Consider the following 22,293-nt stretch of genomic DNA (forward strand, 5'->3'; position numbering starts at 1 on the left):
TTGCAGTCTCATTTCTCTGTTGAGTTTTAGAACTTTGTTGTATGTCTCCCTCTACCTCTAAATAGACACTCTGTTGAGTGGACTCCCAGTTCCCTCTGACCTGCCTTCATCCCCAAGCTGGTATTTTTGTAGAATTTTGGTTCTGAATTATTTTGGTTATTTTCTTTCCTTTTTTTTCTTGTCCTTTATTTTCTTTTTAAAGACCACAATAGGCATTATCAAGTTAGTTGAATATCCTGTGTTGCTTCTTTTATTTAAATCTAGAGGAATTTCTTTAAGAGTGTTACCAATATAGTTCTTTGGATGTCAGACCTTTGGGGATTTTTATGTCTGATAATATTTTTATTATGCCTTCACATTTGAATGGCAGTTTGACAGTTTGAATATACAGTTCTCTGCTCAAAATTTTTTTTAATACTTTAAAAATTACTTCAATTTTGTTCTGCACTTAGTGTTGCTGTTCAGTAGTCTGATGTCAGTCTGGTTCTTTTTCTTTCCTTTTTTATGATCTGCTCTTTATATCTGTATGCATTTTGGTTTTTTCCTTTGTATTTGGCATTCTTAAATTTCTCAGTAACGTCTTATGTGCAGAATTTTCTTTATTCTCCTTTTTGGCACTCTTGAGTCCTTTAGGTTGAGTTCTTTCGAAATTGCTTTGGTGAACTAGGTCATGATTTTTAAAATATTTCTTCATCTCAGTTTGTTTGTTCAGGGAGAAACAAGTTTCATTCTCTATATTGCACATCTCTAAATATCCAAGTTTTCTTATTTGTTGAGTTTGTTGGCTATCTTGGTTTCCTTTGTTCTTAGAAGTTTGGGTTTGTGCATCCTTGGTGAAGGAGGGCTATGTGTGCATGGTTTGGCTCCTCCTCCTCCCTCCTGTTTTTCCTTTCCCCTCTCCAGCTGTTGCTTCCACAGTTTACCAGGTGCTTGATTCGGAACCAGGTTGTCTTATTGCCTGTCACGTAACTCTCGTCCCACGGTTTGGAGGCGAAGAATTGCCAAATCCTATTTCCCAGGCAAAGGGGAAACCTGCTCACAGATTTTGGGCCTCCATTTAGTGTGGAGAGCTTCTCCCGGCCTGCATTTCCTTAGCAAGAGCCAGATTCTAACCTTCCTGCCCCAGGCCTGTTGTATCTCAGGAACTGAGAACCCCACAAGATTTCAATGTCTGGCTGGTTTTGATGGGGCTTGGAACCATTAGCCTTTGATGTGTGTATGCTTCCACTGAATATTTCTCTGAGTATTTCTTTTTGCTTCTACTGCAGAGATATAGAACAAATTTTTAAGGCACTTGTATCTTTGTATTTTTTAAATAATATTTTTAGAAATATATATTTTTAGTTATAGATGGACACAATAAATTTATTTTTTTGTGGTTTTGATGATCAAACCCAGTACCTCACATGTGCTAGGCAAGTGCTCAACCACTGAACTACAACCCAACCCCTAAAATGCCGTTTTATCCTCTGGGGTTGCTGGGCGTGTACGGGAGGAGGAGGAATGGGCATCTACTTTCATTGCTGTGTTAGCTGGAAAGTACTTGATGGGGCTTTCTCATAACACTGTTACTGTGTTGTTATAAGTGCGGCTATTTTGTTCTCAGTAAATCTTTCTTTGATCCTGATGATTAACTGTTTGATAATTAGAAGCATCTGAGATTATTCTGGCTTGATAAGGAACCTGCAGTGTTAGCCTGTGAGCTTTGTGTAAATGATATCCAGCAGATTCATGAGATCTCCTCTTCGTGCATTTTTTTCCCTTTCCTCTTTTCTGCTGCTTTCTTACTTACTTCTGCTAATGCATGAGCCAGGTGTTTAAGGATGGGGAACATAGACTAGCCTGCTGCTATGGAGACAGTCCATTCCCGCAATTGTGGAGGAATGGGGGACACCTGTGGATTCATACCATGCCCACATCTCAGGCTCAGTGGAGGAAGAGCAAAGGGGACGGCTTCTTTTAAAGTATTAGATCATATATTTGAGAAGACAAAGAAGAAATGAATGAAATGGAAGGGAAATATAAAGTTCTGTTCCTTCTAGCAATGCAAAAGCAAGTCTGAAGTGAAATAACTAGAAGAGTAGAATAGTTTGTCATTAGAATTTTTTTCATTTCTCATATGTATTTTAAAAATATTGTTTTTTAGCTATACATACAGTAGAATATATTTTGTCATTTTATTCACACATGAAGTATAACTTATTCTAATAGGATCCCCTTCTTGAGGTTGTATATGATATGGAGTTTCACTGGTGGTATATTCATATGTGAACATAGGAAAGTTATGTCTAATTCATTCTACTGTCTTTTCTGTTCCCATCTCCCCTCTCTTCCCTTCATTCTCTTTTGTCTAATCCACTGAACTTTTATTCCCCCACCCCCCTTTGTGTTAACATCCGCATATCAGAGAGAGCATTCCACCTTTGGTTTTCTGGGATTGACTTATTTCACTTAGCATGATAGTCTCCAGATCCATCCATTTACTGGCAAGAGAGAAGAAAAGTTTAAAGAGCTTATCAAAATATTAAAATTAAGAACATAAGCATCCTTTAATGATAGAAGTTCTCATTCACTCCTTTTGATCTAATTTTCTGCCAGTCTCTGAAAATTGTTTAGTCTATCATGGAAAGAAAGCACTTGGTCATGGGCTTAGGCCCATAAACAAATCAGGGGACAGGGGTGCAGCTCAGTGGTAGGGTGCTTGTCCTGCATCTGGGAGTCCCTGGGTTCCATCCCCAGCACCTCAGGGAGAAAAGGAAGTTTGAATGAACAGGGAAATCAAGTAGCTGATATGAAAGTGAAGTCATTTTTCTTCACCTCCCTTATGCTTTTTTATATGATTTTCATGAGCACCTGAGAGTCATCTTAAGTTTCTCTCACCTTTCACCTGTATTCATTGAGCTTTAATGACTCAAATGCCTGAATATCTCTTGAATCCATTCTCTGGATCATATCGCTCCCTGCTTAATCCCTCCAGTATCTCTTCAGCACCTGCAGAATAAATTCATGTGCTTTGCTGTTATATACTAAAGCTCTTTCCCCACTTTCATACACTCTCAATACATTGACTCTCTGCCTCAGACCCTGTCCCCCTGCCAAATTCAACTGTTTGTGGCTCTGAAATCTGCCATGGTCTCTCCTGTTTCTCTTCTTTCAACCTTGAATTTTTCTCTGCTGAGGCTCAGTCTTGAAAGTCTGGCAGTGATTTCTCCCTGTTTCTGTTGCTTGACTCCCACATGTCTTCCACCCCTCCCACTGTCAGATTTGGAACTCCTTTTTTCTGAGTCTCAAAGCTCCTTAAGATAATCACATGACAGCAAACACCAGCTTTTGGCCTGTTTCTTTCTACCTGTCCTCTGTGCTCTATTCTGTGAGCACTTTTAGGGTAGAAACTGAGGGTTTACCTTTCCATCTCGGCATCTCTAGTGTGTTTGGAACAAAAGCAGAAGCTCAGGAAACGCTGGTTGAGTGACTAAAGAGGGTGAGAAATGCTTGTGGCTTGGAAGAAGGAGGATGAGGCCTGGAAGCTGCATGCAGATTCTGTGAGAATATTTTGAGGTTCTTCAGTTTTCTTCCCTTCTCAGTTCCTAGAGGCAGTGGCTTTCCATATTCATGATATTTCTTGTGGCAGAGTCCACAGTATTTCCTGAAGTCTCCTGATGTGCCTGGCACTGCAGAGTATTCTTAAGGGATTACCAGAACAGACATGGCTTCCTCAAAAATGTATGACAGAAATGGGGACTAAATGGAGTTGCAACACTGTTATGCCAGAGTGAAATGCAAAATTGACGGCAGCTTAAGTTGTGCCAGAGAAGAAAAGAAACAAGGTGGTTTGGCAGGTGGTTTGTGGAGAAGGTGAGAACGAAGCTAGATGTCAAGAGGAAGTCATTTTTTCCTTCACTGTGATGGTAGCTCATTTTCAAATGAGTTTTGTTTCTTCTAGTTTGTTCATAATGGAAGTCCTTTGGTACCATTTTTGTTCAAATGCTGCAACTATGTTTATACTCACAGGTGATGTCTGCAGATGCCCAGTAAAGGGTAACACCTGAGGGGAGCAGTTCTGTGGCCACCCAAAAGAAGTGATAGGTGGGGACTACGGTTATGGCTCAGTGGTAGAGCGCTTGCCTAGCACATGTGAGGCACTGGGTTTGGTTCTCAGCACCACATATAAATAAATAAAATAAAGGTCCATGAACACTAAATTTAAAAAAAAATAAGAAAATAAAGGTGTTGTGTCCATCTACAACAATAAAAATATTTTTTTTATAAAAAGAAATGATAGGTGGAAAATAAAAGTATCTGATTTTAATTCTCAATTAGGAGTTAGTTTCATAGGATTTAAAATGCATTCCTGAGACAGTGGAACACAGAAGATTTAAAAAAAAAATTTTTTTTTTTACACTAATTAGAAAGTGGTAATCTGATTCTTGGTCACTAAATCTTCAGAAAAGGCTATAAGTTTTTAAAGTTTGTGTATATCATGCTTCTCCCCAGAATTCAGCGTCTCCAGTAGATAAGCTCATTCGTGAACAGTGAAGGAAGGAGTTTTTGTGCACTTGGGAAGTGAGGTATGCTTCCTTTGATCAGTGTGCGTAAAGCTGTTCCCTTCTACCTGTTATTTTCACTTGGAGGTTAAGTTTGCCACTGTTTGGCAGGAAGAGAGAATACTCTTTAATAGAATGTGATTCAGTATGTTGAATGACAATTTGTGCTGTGTCAGTCTGCTTGGGAAGTGGATTAGAGGCGATGGGAATCAGCTTGGCATCTTTTTAAAGTAACGTTAGACCCTTGGTCTCCAGTTCCCTGAACTTGTTTCTTGTTGAAAGCTTTCTCCTGGTAGGAATGAGTCAAGGAATAAACTGATCCAGACTCTCCGTGGCTGCTTTTGCCACATCATGCCCTGCCTTACAGTCAGGGAATGCTGCCCAGAGGAACTGGGGGCCAGGAAGCCGCCTCTGGAAGCCGGGCAAACACGTGTGTCCCACTTATTCTTGCAGGGATCCTGCTCTGCTTCAGGACCCATGATATTTTGCTGCTTCTAAGCAAGCTCTGAGTTGGCAGCTATCCTGCAGGCCCCATATTGAGGGTTGCATTAGAGACCCTCTTGTTTTGTAGGGCGCAGTTGGTCATGATGTCTGAGGGATGCTGGGAAGACCAGGAGGGCTGGAGCTCTAGTCCTTGCTGCCTGGGGCTCATTTGCAGAAAAGAACTGGCTGGAGTTGAGCTCTCCAAGCACAGGGAAGAGGCAGTCTTTGTTCTGAAGTGAACTCTATCCCCCAAAGAAAATAAATCAAAAGGAATTATAGCAGTGGTCTATCAGTGGTTTTTGGTTCATTTACCTCAGAATTGGCCTTTCTTTTGGGGTTGAGTTTCTCCGATTACTAAACCTGTTTGTGGTAAAGGGCTGTGGAAAAAGTTACTTTGCACAAAGAGCAGTCAAACAGTATTCTAGATTGTATGTTTGTGAACAGAGACAGAGCAAGACTTTAGGGGGGCTTGGACCTGGGGAAAGATCTGCCCACAGAGATCATTCATTCATCTCTTGTACCACTTTATCCCCCACCCTTCCTGTAACATGCTTGCAACAGAAAGAGCTCAAGAACTCCCTGTAAGAATCTTCTGCATAAGGTCATCCATGTTTATCCTCCTGACTACCTACCCACCCCCACCAGCAGACATCACCACTGTCTCTCGACTCCTGCTTCCCTGCATCCAAACTTCTAGGTTTCTGTTTCTAGGATTCTCTCTTCACTTCAGTTGTAAGCTGGATCAGAGGTCATTAAGATTCATTGTCTACACTTAGTTTTCAAGACTAGCCATCTTGGGACTAGCTTTAGAGCCTGGAATTTCTCTTGTGCTTCATTTTTAGGAGAACTAAAATCCATCTAAGCAAGTTCTTTACTGTTCCTAGCATTCATGTATACTTAGTATCAAGGACCCTGGACTGAGAAGTTCTGAAGTCTTGGCTAGAGCCTCTTGCTGGCTGAGTTAGGAACCTCATGTATCATGTGCTTCCACAGCAGTTTGTTGACCAACTGTTATGACCCATAACCTCTACAGTGGAGGCTGTTAGCTTCCTGGAAACTGCTACCTCTGTAAGTCACCCTGGAGGAGTTAAATTTAATAGGGGCTATGGTTTGGACTGAAGAGCCAAGCTCTACTGGGTGCAATGCTGGTACATTTCATGGTAGCTGATCTTTTGAGGGAACCAGATGTTATTGGGCTCCCCAGCTTTCTGTCTCTTGCATTGTAACCAGGGCCATAGGTCTACACATGATACTAAATGTCGTTCCTTGTGCTTTCTGTGAAAGCATAAGCCACACAACTCATTTAGGAAGTGCCTTTTAGTATTGGTTTACTGATTCTTGATATGCCATCTTCCCTGATGCTCACAGGGAAATGGGAGTTTCCCTGTGCCTGAGGTTTTAATAAATTGGGTATTACAGATTGTAGTCCAAGATACTAGCTCAGAAGGTGAGGTCCTTTTAGAGTTGTTTAATTTATTATGTGCCAAGTAGTGACTGAGACTGGCTTAAAGAACCAACAGGTGACTAGCCAATGAGAGGTCAGACTGGCTGGCTGCCCGGGCTGCCCTGATGATGTCACCTAACCTGGGCTCCTTATAGGTTAGGAAGTCACTGGGTGGGTGGTATTGCTTTCGTCTTCTGTTGGGTCTCATTTTGGTTATTGTATTTTCTTCATCTCTTACTGGTCATTCATTCTGTCTCAACACCTGAGGTAAATCTGCTTTTACAGAGAGAAGATTTTTTATGGTTCACAGTTTTAGAGGTAGAAGTCCATGACTCATTGGCCCCTTTGCTTTTGGCCTGTGGTGAGGCAGGTCATGAGGACAGGGAGCATGTGGCAGAGAAAAGCTGTTGGCTGGGAAGGAATGAGAGGAAGAGGTGGGGGCCGGGGTCTCACTGTCTCCTCCAAGGGCATACCCCCCAAACCAGAAGACCTCCCACAAAATCCTACCTTCTAAAAGTTCTGCTGCCTCCCACTGGGACCACAGGCTGGGGCGAAGCCTTTAACACACAGGACTTTAAGGGACACTTCAGATCTAAACAACAGTAACCTGTGGTTTCTTTTAAGCATTTTTGGTTAAACACATGCACATGCGCGCGCATACCCTCCCACACACCTTCAAAGACAGGACACCCAAATACTCTCAGGCTGAATTGTAAATGTAATTTGGAATATAATTTGATTGACTAATCAAGTAATGCCATGTAATTATTAGTGGAGTTATTTTTTCTTCTGAGGTTGTTTGAAACTTGTTCTTTTCCCCCTAGGTGACAATCCCAATCTTCCTAAGGAGGACACCCCCACCGGCAGTCAGGACTCACTGTCCTCCCCATCGCCCACGAGTGCAACTGTTCATGGGCCTCCTGGACCAGAGAGAAACCACCTTCTGTCAGATGGAGGGAGCTGTGGGGAGTGGACATCCACCACGTAAGTTGCTGTGCTTGGGTTTGGTGCTGAGTGGAGGAACACCGTGACCATCTTCTTTACATGGCCAGTGAGAGAGATGAGAATATGTGCATGGTGACGGATAGTCTTTCACAATTGTCTATAGAATATTTCAGGCATATGATTTTTTGACAGCTTCATGTTAGCATTCTGGTCAGTTTTATTCCTTAGCTTCTTGCATAATGGAGACTTGATGAATGACATCTGACTGTCTCTTCTCTTTGATTTAGTGCCAGACATGTGCAGATCAGCTTAGGCATATTAGTACAAATCATACTAATACAAAATACCTTGGACTTGCTTGATTACATGAGGTTTTCTCTTGCTGTGTTGACTCAGGCAACAGAGTGAGTACAAATTCAGGGTGGGCGGGATCTCTAAAGGGCATGCAGTTTTAAACAAATGCTTAGAGAAGACAAAAACAACTTCACTAACAATTACAAGACATTACTGGATTAGTCAATCAAGTCACAACCAAAAATATATTTATAATTCACCCAGAGAGCATTAAAAATTTTTTAAACCAAAGTTGCTTAAAATAAATTGTAGATAATGATGTCATCTGACCCCAGTTGGGCATTCTTGGGACTTTAAATGGATTGGAAATTGTTCCTCACATTACTTGGCTTTTTATAGTTACAGCTGGATTCACATGAAATCATTATGAACTTATTAAGTATTAAGAGAGACCAGGAGAAATCTGGCATATTGAAATTTTGGGGTGACCTGAAGACTCTGAAAAGCTTACCTAAAATCTCAGTGAAACGCCAAGTATGGAAACAAATTCTCCAGAGGTGCATGATGTCCCTCCTCACCCCAAGATAGTCGTATATGTTTATTTACATGCCAAAGATTGTTTATGGTGGATTTAAATATGTGTTTCTCAAATTTTGCTTGTCACCTTTACTACTCTTTATCCACTATAAAAAGTCACTTTGGTGGCTCAGTGGTAGAGCGCTTGCCTAGCATGTGTGAGGCACTGGGTTTGATTCTCAGCACCACATATAAATAAACGAATAAAATAAAGGTCCATTAACAACTAAAAATACATATAAAAATATTTTTTTTTAAAAAAAAAGTCTCTTTCACTTTAATACTACTAGTAACCATAACATCAGTTGCACAGGAACTCAGAAACTCTAGCCCTGGCTGAACTGGAGGTGGAATTTAGCCTGTGTGTGTTTTAGTGAGAACCAGATCCCTAATTATTTCTTTCAGTAAGTGTGTATCTCAGTCAGAGGAGAACAGTTTAGTCAGTTATTTTTCTTCCATAGTGGCTCTGCAGAAAAGTGACATTATGAGCCATGGGATGGCGTTGAATTCACAACACATCCGGGCCTGAAACAAGAAGAGCCTGATATTTTTGGTCATAAATCAAATGAGGAGTGAAATCCCCAGCTTCCTATTCATACACATTTGAAAATGTCATGAAAAGCACTCTAGTTTCGAGAGGCCAAAAGGGGTGGGGGCGGGAAGTAGTGGAAGCGGGTCCGGGAGGGAGGTTTTGTTATAATGTAGAATTGCTCCTATTTCAAGAACTTGACTTTCCTCATGCAGTGGATGAAATGCATTTCTGTTTCTCTTAAGCATTAGATTGCTGCTGGAATGTGTTTTAAAGGATTTACTTGGGAGAGTATCAGCCCAGATTTATCTCAAATTTGAACACATCTCAGAATCACCTGTAGGGCTTATTAAAATCTGTATCCATGCGCTGGTAGAGCATGTGTTTAGTGTGCATGAGGCCCTGGGTCTGCTTTTAAGAACACAAAAAAATAAAAATAACTCTCCGGGCTCTATCTCAGAGCTGATGATTCAGTAGGTCTGAGAAGTGGTCTTAAAGCCTGTATTTCTAGCAACTTCCCAGGTTAAGGTTATGATGGGTGAGCCCTGGCCTGGGGTCTGTTGTCTCTCCCTCCATGTGTGGTTCATGTATTAATTATGGACATCTTTTCTGATGACTGTAATTAGGATAAGTGATTTCTTTTCCCTGTTTTTTCTCATGTTTTTATTTTTAATTGATATATATTTGTGGGATATGGCGTGACATTTCAATACATTTATATAATGTACAACAATCAGGTCAGAGTAGTGAGTACTCCGTCATCTCAAACATTTATCATTTCTTTTTGGGGGAATATTCCAGATCATCTGTATTAGCTATTTTGAAACATAAAACCAGTTGTTGACCAGTTACCCCCCTGTGCCATAGTGCATTAGAAGTTATTCTTCTGGCCCACCTGTAACCCAGCACCCATTAAATACCTCTCTCCAACCCTCTCACCTCCCCCCAGTTTTTTTTCTTTTTTTGGTACCGGGGATTAAACCCAGGGGTACTTACCACTGAGCCACATCCCCAGCCTATATAATATATATATATATATATGTATATGTATATATATATATATATATATATATATATATANGAAAAATGCTGTAAAGAGAAAACAGTAAGACAAAGTCTGCAGAATTCCTGGGAAAAAAAAATTAATCTTTCTAAGGGAAGAAAGAAGATGAGCTAAAAACCAAACATAGTGGCCTAAGAGACATGCAATGATATTCAGAAAGACATGTGCTTTCCAAAAGGGAAGCATTTTTATAAGCACATAATTAAGAAATCAGTTACCAATAACTATGTCAATATCACAAACGAAAGTTCAAAGCATGTAAGTTCCAAAAATCAAACTCATACCACTGGGAATTCTATGACCAAGCTTGGGGTAAGGGAAAAATTAAATGTAAAGATACATACATGCATACCACATAAATGTCAAATACTACTAAAAGGCAAATATTATCTAATGCTCAAAGGCAGTATTTTCTTAACGCCAAATAATAAGTGTTTTAAAAAATGTATGTTCTCATGTGGAAGATAAAACCACTGATCTCAAAGAAGTAGAGGAGAAGAAGGATTAGAAACTGGATGAATTTGGCATTGTGGTGCACGCCTGTTATTCCAGTGGCTTGGGAGGCCAAGGCATGAGGATTTCAAGTTCAAAGCCAGCCTCAGCAAGTTAGTGAGGCAAAAAGCAACTCAGTGAAACCCTGTGTAATACATATTATATATATATACATATATATATATATATATATATATGTATATATATATAATATGTATTACACAGGGTTTCACTGAGTTGCTTTTTGCCTCACTAACTTGCTGAGGCTGGCTTTGAACTTGAAATCCTCATGCCTTGGCCTCCCAAGCCACTGGAATAACAGGCGTGCACCACAATGCCAAATTCATCCAGTTTCTAATCCTTCTTCTCCTCTACTTCTTTGAGATCAGTGGTTTTATCTTCCACATGAGAACATACATTTTTTAAAACACTTATTATTTGGCGTTAAGAAAATACTGCCTTTGAGCATTAGATAATATTTGCCTTTTAGTAGTATTTGACATTTATGTGGTATGCATGTATGTATCTTTACATTTAATTTTTCCCTTACCCCAAGCTTGGTCATAGAATTCCCAGTGGTATGAGTTTGATTTTTGGAACTTACATGCTTTGAACTTTCGTTTGTGATATTGACATAGTTATTGGTAACTGATTTCTTAATTATGTGCTTATAAAAATGCTTCCCTTTTGGAAAGCACATGTCTTTCTGAATATCATTGCATGTCTCTTAGGCCACTATGTTTGGTTTTTAGCTCATCTTCTTTCTTCCCTTAGAAAGATTAATTTTTTTTTCCCAGGAATTCTGCAGACTTTGTCTTACTGTTTTCTCTTTACAGCATTTTTCTTTGTTTCCTTAGCATTTGTAAATCTAGTTCTCATTGTGTGTGGTTCTCTTCTTTTGCTCACTTTTCATCTTGGTGTACCAGATATACAGTTTTGGCTATAGTGGGTTCTTAGTAAATGCTGATTGTTCTAAAGTTGCTGTGGAGTCATTAAAACTTTGTCCAGGGCTTTGAAAAGGAGACTACCTGTGCCATTTGATTTTCAACTAGCGTGGTTGATCGAATGTTCCAAAACCAACACTTGCCTTATCTTAGGTCCTAAGGAATGGAGTCCACATACATGTGGATCACAGAGGACCCCTGTCTCCCTGTTATATAGAAATACCACAGCCTCCACCACTGGAAAGCACATTTGCAGAGGAAAACCTACAGAAGCTATGATCTGATAGAAGTAGTGTGTAAATACAGCTGTGGCCTCTGGCAGGTGGAAAACAATAGGCAGAATTGGATTTCTTGGGTTTCTGCTGATGTTTATGACTTGTGGGTATTATTCATTGCAGTCAATGAATCTAGAGCTATTACTTACCTGTACACTCAGTAAGGTGATGGGTGACTTCATTGCCAGTGAAGAATTGCTAGCTCAGTTTCCTTGGAGGACATTACATCATAGGTCAAGATATTTCAAATGTTCCAAAGGATCCCCCACCTCCCAATAAAGTAGTTTTCTCTAAACAGGTTTTCCTCGATTGTAATTGATGGAGCCAGGTCTTTGACAAGTAATCCTTTTAGGTTCCCTGCCACAAAAGAAAATCTCTTTTAAGAAATACAGGGCATTGCTCTCTGCTTCCTCTGCAGATTTCAAATGAAAAGGCATACTTCCCTTCCTGCCATGTTCAAAATGGTAGCATGCTAGAACAGCTCTTTCTAGCTGGGGAGGTGGTACCCTGAGGTGCATCTTACTCTGGGTCTAGCAGGTCAGGAGGGAGTGCTTTTCTTTCTATCCACTGAGATGCTTGGCTTTGTTTATCCTGGATATTAGGGTATTCCAAGAGCATCTATTTTGAGCTATTGCCCCCAGCCAGTGTGTGCTCCAGAGACCATGTCTACCCAGAGTTTAGTTAGGTGGTTATTTATTTGCTGCTGGACCTTATGCATGCTAAGCACATTGTTTACCACTGAGCTGTGCCTCCAACCCTGTGTTATTTGAAAGTGCCCGATAGTTTACTCTTCTTCCCATAGAGAGCCTCGTGCATGTTATCTTTATCTACATACCTTGGGTGCCCTCACTGGTTACCATTTTTACTCTTGTCAATGAAATCACTTGCTTCTTTAAATTGGGCATGTTTAAGCAAAGTTTTGAGGTTTCCCAGAGGCACCTGCTTGGCATTTCAAATTACTTGGTTATTGCTCCAAGACTTCTTCTTAGCATGGTGATGCCAAAGTAACCCTTAAATATGATTTGTGGCTTAGAATGCGACAGTAAATCATAAATGATCTGTCTGAAATTCAGAAAGGTAATCATTTTAAACAGTTTTTGAACAGATTTCTGAGGATTTTGGCAACGTTTTTAGAAATTATGGGTCAGTGGTCATGTATTCTTCTCTTTCTTCCTTCCTCTTCACCCTTCATTTCTCTCTCCCTTCCCCTTCCAAGAGCCCTTCTCAGCTGTGTGTGCTTTTGTTCCCATGTTCTGCTGTTTGGCGTTGGGGGTCCAAAGCAGGGCCCCCTCTCTCGGAGGCACTGCACCACTGAGCCGCACTTTCCCAGCCCCATCTGTGCAACTGTGATTTCAGGGCTCCTGGTCTCTGTTGAACCAGGGCAATCAGTTCACTCTAGAAATTAGCATCTTAATATTTTGACCATAATCCCATGATAATTATTTCACAAAGGAAAAAAGGAGGGCTGGGTTGTGGCTCAGTGGTAGAGCTCTTGCCTAGCATGAATGAGGCACTGGGTTCAGTCCTGAGGACCCCCATAAAAATAAATAAATAAATAAATAAATAAATAAATAAAAGTATTGTGTCCACCTACAGCTAAGAATACATATTTAAAGAAAAAAGAATTTATTTCTTTGCATGTCAGTTTTTTTTGCTCACAACTAAAACAAACACATATTGCTTTTGTAATGCAGAGAAGCTATGTAAATTTAGAAAGAGATCAGGGGAGGGTCACACTTAAACCAAAGGAATGAACAGCCCATCATGGAATTTCAGCATCTTAACTGGCTCTTGGGGAGATCGTTACCTAATAAGGCTAGCAAATTTTCTCTGTTTACCTCTAAGTTGGCCCTGGTTACAAAATGTCGTGGGTTCCGTGGATTGAGGTCTATAGCAGGACCATAGGTAAGGATGTGCTGTCTGCTACTGGGTACTGTAAAGAAGGTATTAGGACCAGCAACTGCTTCCATAATGAAGACAGCAACAGCCCCTGGGTGGACTCAGAGAGACTGGAGTTCAAGGTGAAGTCTAAGGAGGAACAGGGAACAAGTGGTCAGGGGTTGCATATCACCTTGCTGTGAGCCCATACAGCCTTTTAAATTCTTTTCAGACATTTTTTCCTTTCTGTGCCTCTTGTGGGACTGAGGATGAGAGGTAGAATCTTTGCATTAGCAGAGGTTGGTGGTTTGAGACTAGAGACAGGTTGATTAGTTAACCTCTTACATTTCTTAGGATCAAAGACCATGGAGCATTAGGTACTGTGGGCCACTGGACTTTGTGTTAGCTGTGCTCTCATGAACCTGTGGGGAAGAAATGTCTTCATTTTTAAAGATAAGGAAACCAGGGCACAAAGGACACAGGGGGATTCGCCCAGGCTACTCAGGGTGTAGGTGGAATTTGACCCCTGCCCTTTCTGCCCCAGTGACTTTATGGTTTTCTTAAAATTGTTTACCATAGAGCCTGAAATTGTCTAGATGGATTTGGGTGGTTGTTCAAATTGTAGGTGTTCTCCCGACCCTGACCTCTTTGATTTGGAAACCTAGTATGACTAGTGTGACTTTCAGCTGGTTGTTGCCCTTGTTTTGAAGGGGGACTGACCCTGTGTCTGTGGTTTATAATTATCTGTGGGGAGTAAGCACTTGAAGATGGTTTTTCATCAGCTAATGCCTTGACTGGGAATTGGGGAGGAGGGTTATCTTGCCTCTTGGCAGAGCGGAGACACTTGGAAATTTGGTATTTGCAATAGAGCTGTGTCCATGGTCTTTTAATGAGGAATACAATGTTCATTATCTCCCTTTGGCTTCAGTAAAATTCTTTTTTTTTATTATTATTGTTCAAAACATTACAAAGCTCTTGACATATCATATTTCATACATTTGATTCAAGTGGGTTATGAACTCCCATTTTTACCCCGTATACAGATTGCAGAATCACATCGGTTACACATCCACGTTTTTACATACTGCCATACTAGTGTCTGTTGTATTCTGCTGCCTTTCCTCAGTAAAGTTCTTGATGCTAATCACAGGGGCTTGTGTACTTAGCCATTTTGGGAGTACAACTTCTGGTCCTGCACTTTTCTTTGAATTCTTCTCTCCAGCTTTGTGTAGAAACCTCTGCGTTCCAACTGCCCAGCCCTTACCTCCTGTGGTACACAAGCGTTGTGGCTGGCTAGGGTGATTTTGGTATTTGTATTGCTTGTTTGGCACTTCAGTATAGCCTAAAACATGTCTTCCTTTGCCAGGTTGTAACTACAGATTCTGGAATTTGGAGGTTTTATTTTTAAGCTAGAATAGTAATTATCTATATAATTTTCTATTATGTTGCATGGTGAAAAATCGACCTTCTACAATAAAGGCACAGGTTTGAATTTAATAGTAGCTTACCTATTGTTAAATACTTCAAAAAGAATTAGCTTTGCTTTAGTTTTGTAGTTTTGTTTTTGTTTTTCTTCCAGTAAAGTTTTTATTTTTTTAAACTTGATGCCATTTTTGAAATATATTTCCTGTTCAAGAATCATTTGGCTATGTCTCTATCTAAATAAAGCAGGGACCTCATGAGCTTTCTGTATAAGTTGGGAGGCAATTGAGACAGGTAAAGTGTTGATTTCGAATCAAACAGGCCAGGCTTTGCATCCTCCTCCTGCTTCTTAAATCCTTGGAGGTCTTATGTAGGTTATTTAAGCAAACCAAGACTTAGCAAGATTATCCATAAAGGGAATAATATTACCCACCCCCTCATTGTTGTGAGGTTTCAACATACTGCATGTAATAAAACCCAATCCCTGCTCCCCTGCACACTTACCTGTTGGGATTTTCCTTTCCCCGAGAGCCTCATTTGATCTTCTTAGTTTATCTTGACCTCAACTTCCTGGTGCATCAGCTGCATGATCACAGTAGCTCAGGGACATTGCCTCTGAAGTCTGGGAAAAGCCCTACTCATTGACGTTGTTAGCTGTGATTGGAGGGCTCAGCATGGCCTCCTCTCCTAGCCTCTCTGTGAGTCCCTGAGAAAGGACCCTTGGGTGCCACATGGCCAAGGCACAGGGATCCCCCTGGGATCCAGCCAAGTCTGTGAATCATTTGAGCGGGATGGGTGACTGCCCTGTCCCAATAGGTAACCCACCCATCAGCTCATTAAGTAACCACAGGAGTTCTCTGACCTGAGCAGTTTGGGGCTCCTTCTGTAGCCCCATTTGTATCTTCAGCCCTCACATTAGCTGCTCCTCTTTCCCACATGAGATTCATGTAGGTAGAAACACTCCAATTAGTGACCCTGCAGGACTGCAGTCCTCAGATCTTTAAAGCCCCATAATTTTTATGAAAGGAAGCTATAGTTCCTTTTCTGTTTAGCTTCAAGTTCAACCCTCTTACCTGATTCCACAACAGTCCACCTGGAAGGAAGGAAAACAGGATTCGAGGAGTACTGGCTGAGGGGGAGATGGGTCAGAGATACAATTCTAAGACAGTTGTCTTCTGGAAAAACTGGAAACGCTCACCCTGGGAGTGATCTGTGTAAGACGTCAGATGATGAGATGGAGGAAAGCCACCTGGGAGCCTCGCATGCCACAGGTGGAGGACTCATCTGTAGCCATGCCCTGCACAAGTCACTAGGGATTTCTTCCACACTCCTCCTCCCCTGCCTGACCACCTACCTCCTGTTTTTTTGTTTTGTTTTTGTTTGTGACTTTGGTTTTTCCTCAAGGGTTAACAAATAATTACTTTTATAAGCTGGCTGGCTGGATTGGCCAGCTCCCTCCTGCCTGAGAAGAGATGGGGAGCAAAGAATGTTTTTGTCCCAGTAAAGCACTGGGTATTTGTGTGGGCTGTCAGTACACACCAGGGGGCCCTGCCACTGTGCCCCTGAGGACCCAGGAGAGTTTTGGGGAGTGAGCCATATTTTCTTCACCTCTTCCACCTCCACCAAACAGATTCTCATCCAGTCCTTTTAATTCATGGGTCAGTGCTGTGGCCCACGACCACCTGTCTTTATAAATAAAGTTTTATTGGAGCACAACCACACTCAAGACATTTGTGTTTTGTCTGTGGCTGTTGTTACCCTACTAAGATGACAGACTTGGGTAGTTGTGAGAGCGGTCCCAGGGCCAGCAAAGCCTGAAGTGCTTCCTGTATGGCCCTTTATAAAAGACGTCAGCTCACTCTGATCTAAAACCCACAGTCTGTTTGGAAAAGCCCACATAGCTTAAAACCTGGTTTCAAGAGTAGCAGTGAACCACCACCTGTTACTCAATGGATGCTGCAGGTGAATTTTCTTCCCCCTGATACTGGGGATTGAACTCGGGTGCTCTACCACTGAGCTACAACCCCCACCCTTTCTATTATTTTTATTTTAATACAAGGTCTCATGAAGGTGCCAAGGCTGCCCTCAAACTTGCAACCCTCCTGCCTCAGCCTACTGAGTAGCTAGGATTACAGGCATGTGCCATTGTACCTGGCTACATGTGTTTTTTTTTTTTTTTTAATGGAACATTCACACATATTTTCTTGGCATCAAACCAACCTTATGGGTTTTGGATGCTTTCAGGTGTGTGATCATAATTTGAAAAGATCTTTAGTTTTTCAGTGATGAAAAAGTTTATTTGGGTTTTTTCTTATCTATTGTTTAAGAAAATTTGGGGTGGGGGATAGTTTTAGATTTAAAGTTATGAAGATAGTACAAATTCCCATGGACCCTCCATCTATCTTTCCCTCCTGTAAATATCTTAGGATCATTGTACTTTTTATTTAAAAAAAAAAAGTGTTGGTACAGTACTGATAGTGACACTACAGATTTCATATAGATTTCACCAGTTTTTCCTCTAATGCTCCTTTTCTGTTCTGGAATTCAAACCAGGGAACCACATTGAATTTAATAACCTTTTTTTCTTTCCTTTTTAAAAGGGTGAGAGCCACTTTGTTTCTTTGTAAATTCTCCTTTTTGACCTAAGTTAATGACTATCTTTGGGTAAGAAAATGGTTCCTTAGTGATGATGAACGCTAGAACCAGAGGTGGGTCTGACTCAGAAATTCAGCCAGCAATGAGGACTTCATTTATTGGCTGCTTACTGTACTCCTATCACGGTCATGTGCTTTATACCTGGTATCTTAACTTAAATCTCACAGTGGCCCGGGTGATGGATAATGACCTTTTCTATTTTATCTGAGGAGAGTTTAAGTTACTTGGCAAAACTTCAGTTTCAGTTGCAGATGACCTGGGCACGGGCTGGTTGCACCCACTGTGTAGCAGCCTCTGGGGGGGCGCTCATTCTTTCTTTCTAGCACAGCCTCTAGAAAGAAAGTTGCATCCTTTCTTTTATTTAACCCCCCCACCCCCCAAAAGAAAAGAAAAAGGCTTAGGGAGATGGTGATGATGAGATGCAAATGGGCACATAGCCCGCAAGTGGCAAGACCAGCTTTGGAACCCGAGTCTCTCCATAGAGCGATGAAGTGTCCTGTGCTCCTCATTCATATGGTTACTGTCCCTCTGTAGGCCTCCCTGCCTTTAGCCCTGGCTCTGCCTCCTGAGTGTCTGCACTCATATCTCTTCCTGTTCTCCTCATGTTCTGTTCCAGCCAGTGAGGACTTGAGTGCTGTTTGTCACAATAAGGTTTGTTGTTGATGTGACCTGGATCAAATCATTCCCATTTCTGAGATTCATTCATCTCATGTGTCATGATATGATGGAGTCCCTGGTGAATCAGTGCACGTGTGTTGTGTCCTGTACGGTGCCGACAGCGTGCAGTGGTGGCCCATGCAAACCTGGATGGGGGAGGTGAGGATGATATTGGCAAGGATCACATCAGCCTCTGGCAGACTCGGCCACCTCCAGAAAGCCAGGTGATGGGAGGATGCTCCCTCCTCTGGTTCCCTGAGGGCCCCGTCCAGGTTTCCCTGTGGCGTTCATCACACCGTGTTGTGGTTATTAATTGTTCTTTCCCCACTTACTTGGCTGGGTGTTCCTGGAGAGCAGCTACTGTCATAGTCCCTGGGTGTCCCCAGCCCAAACCCTGAGTGATGATGGAATGAGCACATGTCAAACTCTCCCAGTGGACAGTGAGGGCCTTCTTGTCTGACCCTGTGGATTATGGTGACTGCCACAGGCATTTGCTTCTCTGCATCTCTGCCCCCACTCGATGTGCTCATTTGGAACCGAACACTGTGCTTGCTGCGGAATCCTCCTCCTCTGGCGCTTAAGGAATAACTATGGCATTTATTTGAACAGAGATTTCTCTATAATATACAGATCTACAATATTTCCTTCTGTCTTTATTAACATTTTCAAACACTTTTGCCCAGGACAGCTGTTCTAGACTTATGCTGTACATTTCCCAGACTGCCATGAAAGATCATTTTACTAATGTGTTCGCTCCTGCTCGGAGACCTTGCAAATGAGGTTTTAAAAATCTTTCATTCCAGTGCGAACTTCTGCTTTGATTCTGATATCATATAGCTCTAGTCTGATATCGTGGTATTTGGAAAATTTAGTCATTTCAGATAAGCAGTCGTTTCTTGATACTGTTTTCTTGGCTCCCCCCCTTGGAATTTTAAATTGTACTCGGTGCTCTGAGATCCTGGGATGAGGATGTGTGTCACCAGCACTGCCCAAGGCCTGACCCATCTTTGCTGTGCAGGACATGTTTGTTAGGAACAGGAGCTCTCTGGGGACTAGTGCACCTGGTGACCGAGTTGGAACAGTGAAGGTCCTTGCCCTCTCCCGCCTTTCTGAAATGTCTGTGCTTTTCTGATGCCAGAAAGGTTTTAGTATGCATGGAGCATAGAGTCTGTTATTGGAGGAGCTTGGATCATAGTTTGAATCAGCAGCAGCCTGGACTGCTGATTTGTACATTTTATACAAATAAACTCTGTAAAGTGCACATGTAGACAGCCACTGTCCTAATGCCATGTTTGTTTTTCCTCAGCACCACGAATCCTATAGGGTCTTTCCCTGAAATGTGACCGTGCTTTCCCAAGCTTGAGTATTGCTTTTTCTAGCCAAATTCCCTCTTTACTTAGGCAAATGCATCTTGTGTCCCCTGCCCGTCCCTTCCCAAGTCCTCCACTGTCCCAGCCCTCCTGCTTTTGGAAAAGCCACGCAGATATCACTATGCGTGTTTTCAGCAATGTGTTTCTAAGTTAGCAACTTTGAAATCTTTGTATTTTCCTAGTGAAATGCTTCCTTTTCCTGTTAAGATGGAAATAGTCCCCTTAAAGGCAGGTGGCAATATGGGCATTTAAATGGAGTCGTACCACTGCAGGAGACTCTTTCAGTATAAATTGGAAGAATGGCAAGCGGATTTTAGTAGTTCTCTTTAATCCATTTCTGTTTTGGTAACTGTGGTTTCTGAGCTTTTTAGGAAGAGTTGACTTCTTTCTCCGTCTTTGTAAACCACAACTTGGCTTTGGAGAGACTTGTGGCACTTAGGTACTTTTTGTGATCGGTCAGTAGCTCATCGTTAAATAGAATTGGTGGTTTGTGCCCATGCCAGTCTTGTCATTAGAAATCCTTAAAGGGGCAGTGGAAAGAAGGAAATACATAGAAGTTTTTAAACATTTATATTTGAAAAGTGGTGGAGAACACTTCAACTATTTTCACCATGTGGAGGACACTCTAACTATTTTCACCACGTTCTAGTCTATACTAGATTTATAAATTGTTCTCGTTTTTGATTTTTCACACAAAGATTTGGTCAGCCTGGTTCTCCTCTGAATCAGAGAATACTCAAAATGATCAATTTTTTTTTTTTCGGTTCTCTCAAGAATGGATACTATCAAGAACAGTAGAGGCTGAAATGTTACTCTGTTTGCATGCTAACTTGGTAGGGTTTCATGGATGTTGGCAGAAGATACAAGGTTCCCAGCCAGAGCCAAGGACTCTCTTGATCAGAGATATTAACAGTACTCAAAACACTTCTTTAAGTGCTCTTGTATCAGTTCCCAGTTCCCTTTCCCACAGGGGTTTGCAACCTGGGTCCTAACGCATTCCTGTGGAATATTCTAGTCAGGAACCCAGCCCTTGGAAAACCCAAATCTTTTCTGAGAGGTAAAACATTCTTTTTTCTCACACACACACAATCTCTGTCTTCCAAGGCTGTTTGCCCCACAGATATCCTGAAAAATAGAATCTGGGTGGTTGCACTTCCTGCCCAGTACCCATGCAAAAACTAAGAGACCCTGGAGAACTGTCTCCCTCCAGTGTGTGGGTAGAGCCATTGTAACTGGGTGGGAGGGTGGCTGATTCATTACAGACACGAATGCCTTAGGGCTCTGTTCTTTCCGGGAACCCAGGTTGGAAACAACTGCCTGCTGTCCCCCAGTGCCTGGTGTTCCTTCAGATTGTCGTAAATCAAAGAAGGGAAAGATCAGATCAGAAACCTCTTTTAAGACTAATATCATTCTGTACTACTCTTTGAGAAAATAGATATGATGTTTTACAGTATTCACTATGAAAAATGTTTTGATCCCTTATTATAAAAAGTATTACCCAGAGGAGGAGGAGATGGCTATATGACAAAGCTCATATCCACACATTTCTGCTTTTGGAAAAGTTAGAGTGTGCCTTTGGGGGACACCCCTGGGCCAGGCCGCCCCCGCCCTCTGCTGTCGGAGGCGTGGACTCGAGGTATGAGTTGAGTTTTTGTTTTCTCATTTCTCACTCTTCCCCACTCTTTCTGTGAAACGAGTCTTGTCTGGTGAAGCAGTTTTGTTTCCCAGCCCTTGGTTGGCTGCGTGGTCTCCTCTTTCACAGGGCTTCCACTTCTCCCTGAGGCTTTGGCCTCACCTCCATAGATAGCCTTGTATCCTGCTGCCTCATATGAATATTACAGCTCCCAAAATTTGTGCCCATGTGGGATTCTGAATTCCAGAGAAACATCTGGCTGAGGCTTCTGAGATAGTATGGGAAAACTCACAAGGGCAAATTTAGGCTGAAGTGAGAAGTCTGAAAGGTTGTCTTGATGAACTGGTCATTTCTGCATGACAGAGCACATGTCACAGAAGATAAAACAGGTGAATTTTGTTGATTCTGAGTTCCTAATTTGGGACAAAATGGAGAAAACCAAGCTAAGGGATGGGTCTTTTACTTTCTGCAACTGTTCTTTCTACAATTCTTTACAAAGATTAAGGGGAGTGCCCCCCCCAAATAAAACAAAAAAGGGGAAAAAACAGATTTTCTTTATCAAGTAAGATATGAGAATTAAGTAGATGATAGCTATACAATTTATGATCTTTATTTTGGAAGAGCCTTATAAATATAGGCACATTGTTTATCTCCACCCTTTAGCTGTCCTCCCTCCAAGCAGATGGATGGCGATCATTTAATCACTTGACTATTTATGACAAGGCAGAGCTGCTGGGGGTGTGGTACAACATCTCATCTTTCACCACCACCACCCTCCAAGCACCTGGAATAATTGCTGGGAGATTAAATGGTGATTGTTTGGCTAACTGTGGCCTTAAATTCCCTGTCAGAGCATCACTCATGCCTCTCTGTTCTTTCCCTTCCTGATTAGTAAGACAACATTAAAGGTTTATTTTCCACCGAAGAATGGAGTGACTTTTGTAGCTGGTGATTCATATCATTTGAAGATTTATAGTTTCTTGGCTTGGGATAAAATGGGTTTTACGACTCCCAAATGAATGACCAGGTAGAGGAATTGTAAATAAGTTCTTCAAAGAATAATGTGTTTTGAATGCCCCCCCTCCCCCA

At 41.6% G+C, this 22,293-nt stretch overlaps 1 protein-coding gene across 1 annotated transcript in view; it reads left to right on the forward strand.

Annotated features, from left to right (window-relative positions):
• The window catches only part of Arhgap10 (Rho GTPase activating protein 10), a 258,740-nt gene that overhangs the window by 226,061 nt on the left and 10,386 nt on the right, over positions 1–22,293 (forward strand). The window contains exon 22 of the mRNA XM_048813852.1: positions 7,296–7,455. Within this exon, the coding sequence (XP_048669809.1) occupies positions 7,296–7,455 (160 nt within the window). The remainder of the gene's footprint in view (positions 1–7,295; positions 7,456–22,293) is intronic.

The sequence above is a fragment of the Marmota marmota genome, unplaced genomic scaffold (assembly GCF_001458135.2).
Source record: "Marmota marmota marmota unplaced genomic scaffold, marMar, whole genome shotgun sequence".
NCBI lineage: Eukaryota > Metazoa > Chordata > Mammalia > Rodentia > Sciuridae > Marmota > Marmota marmota.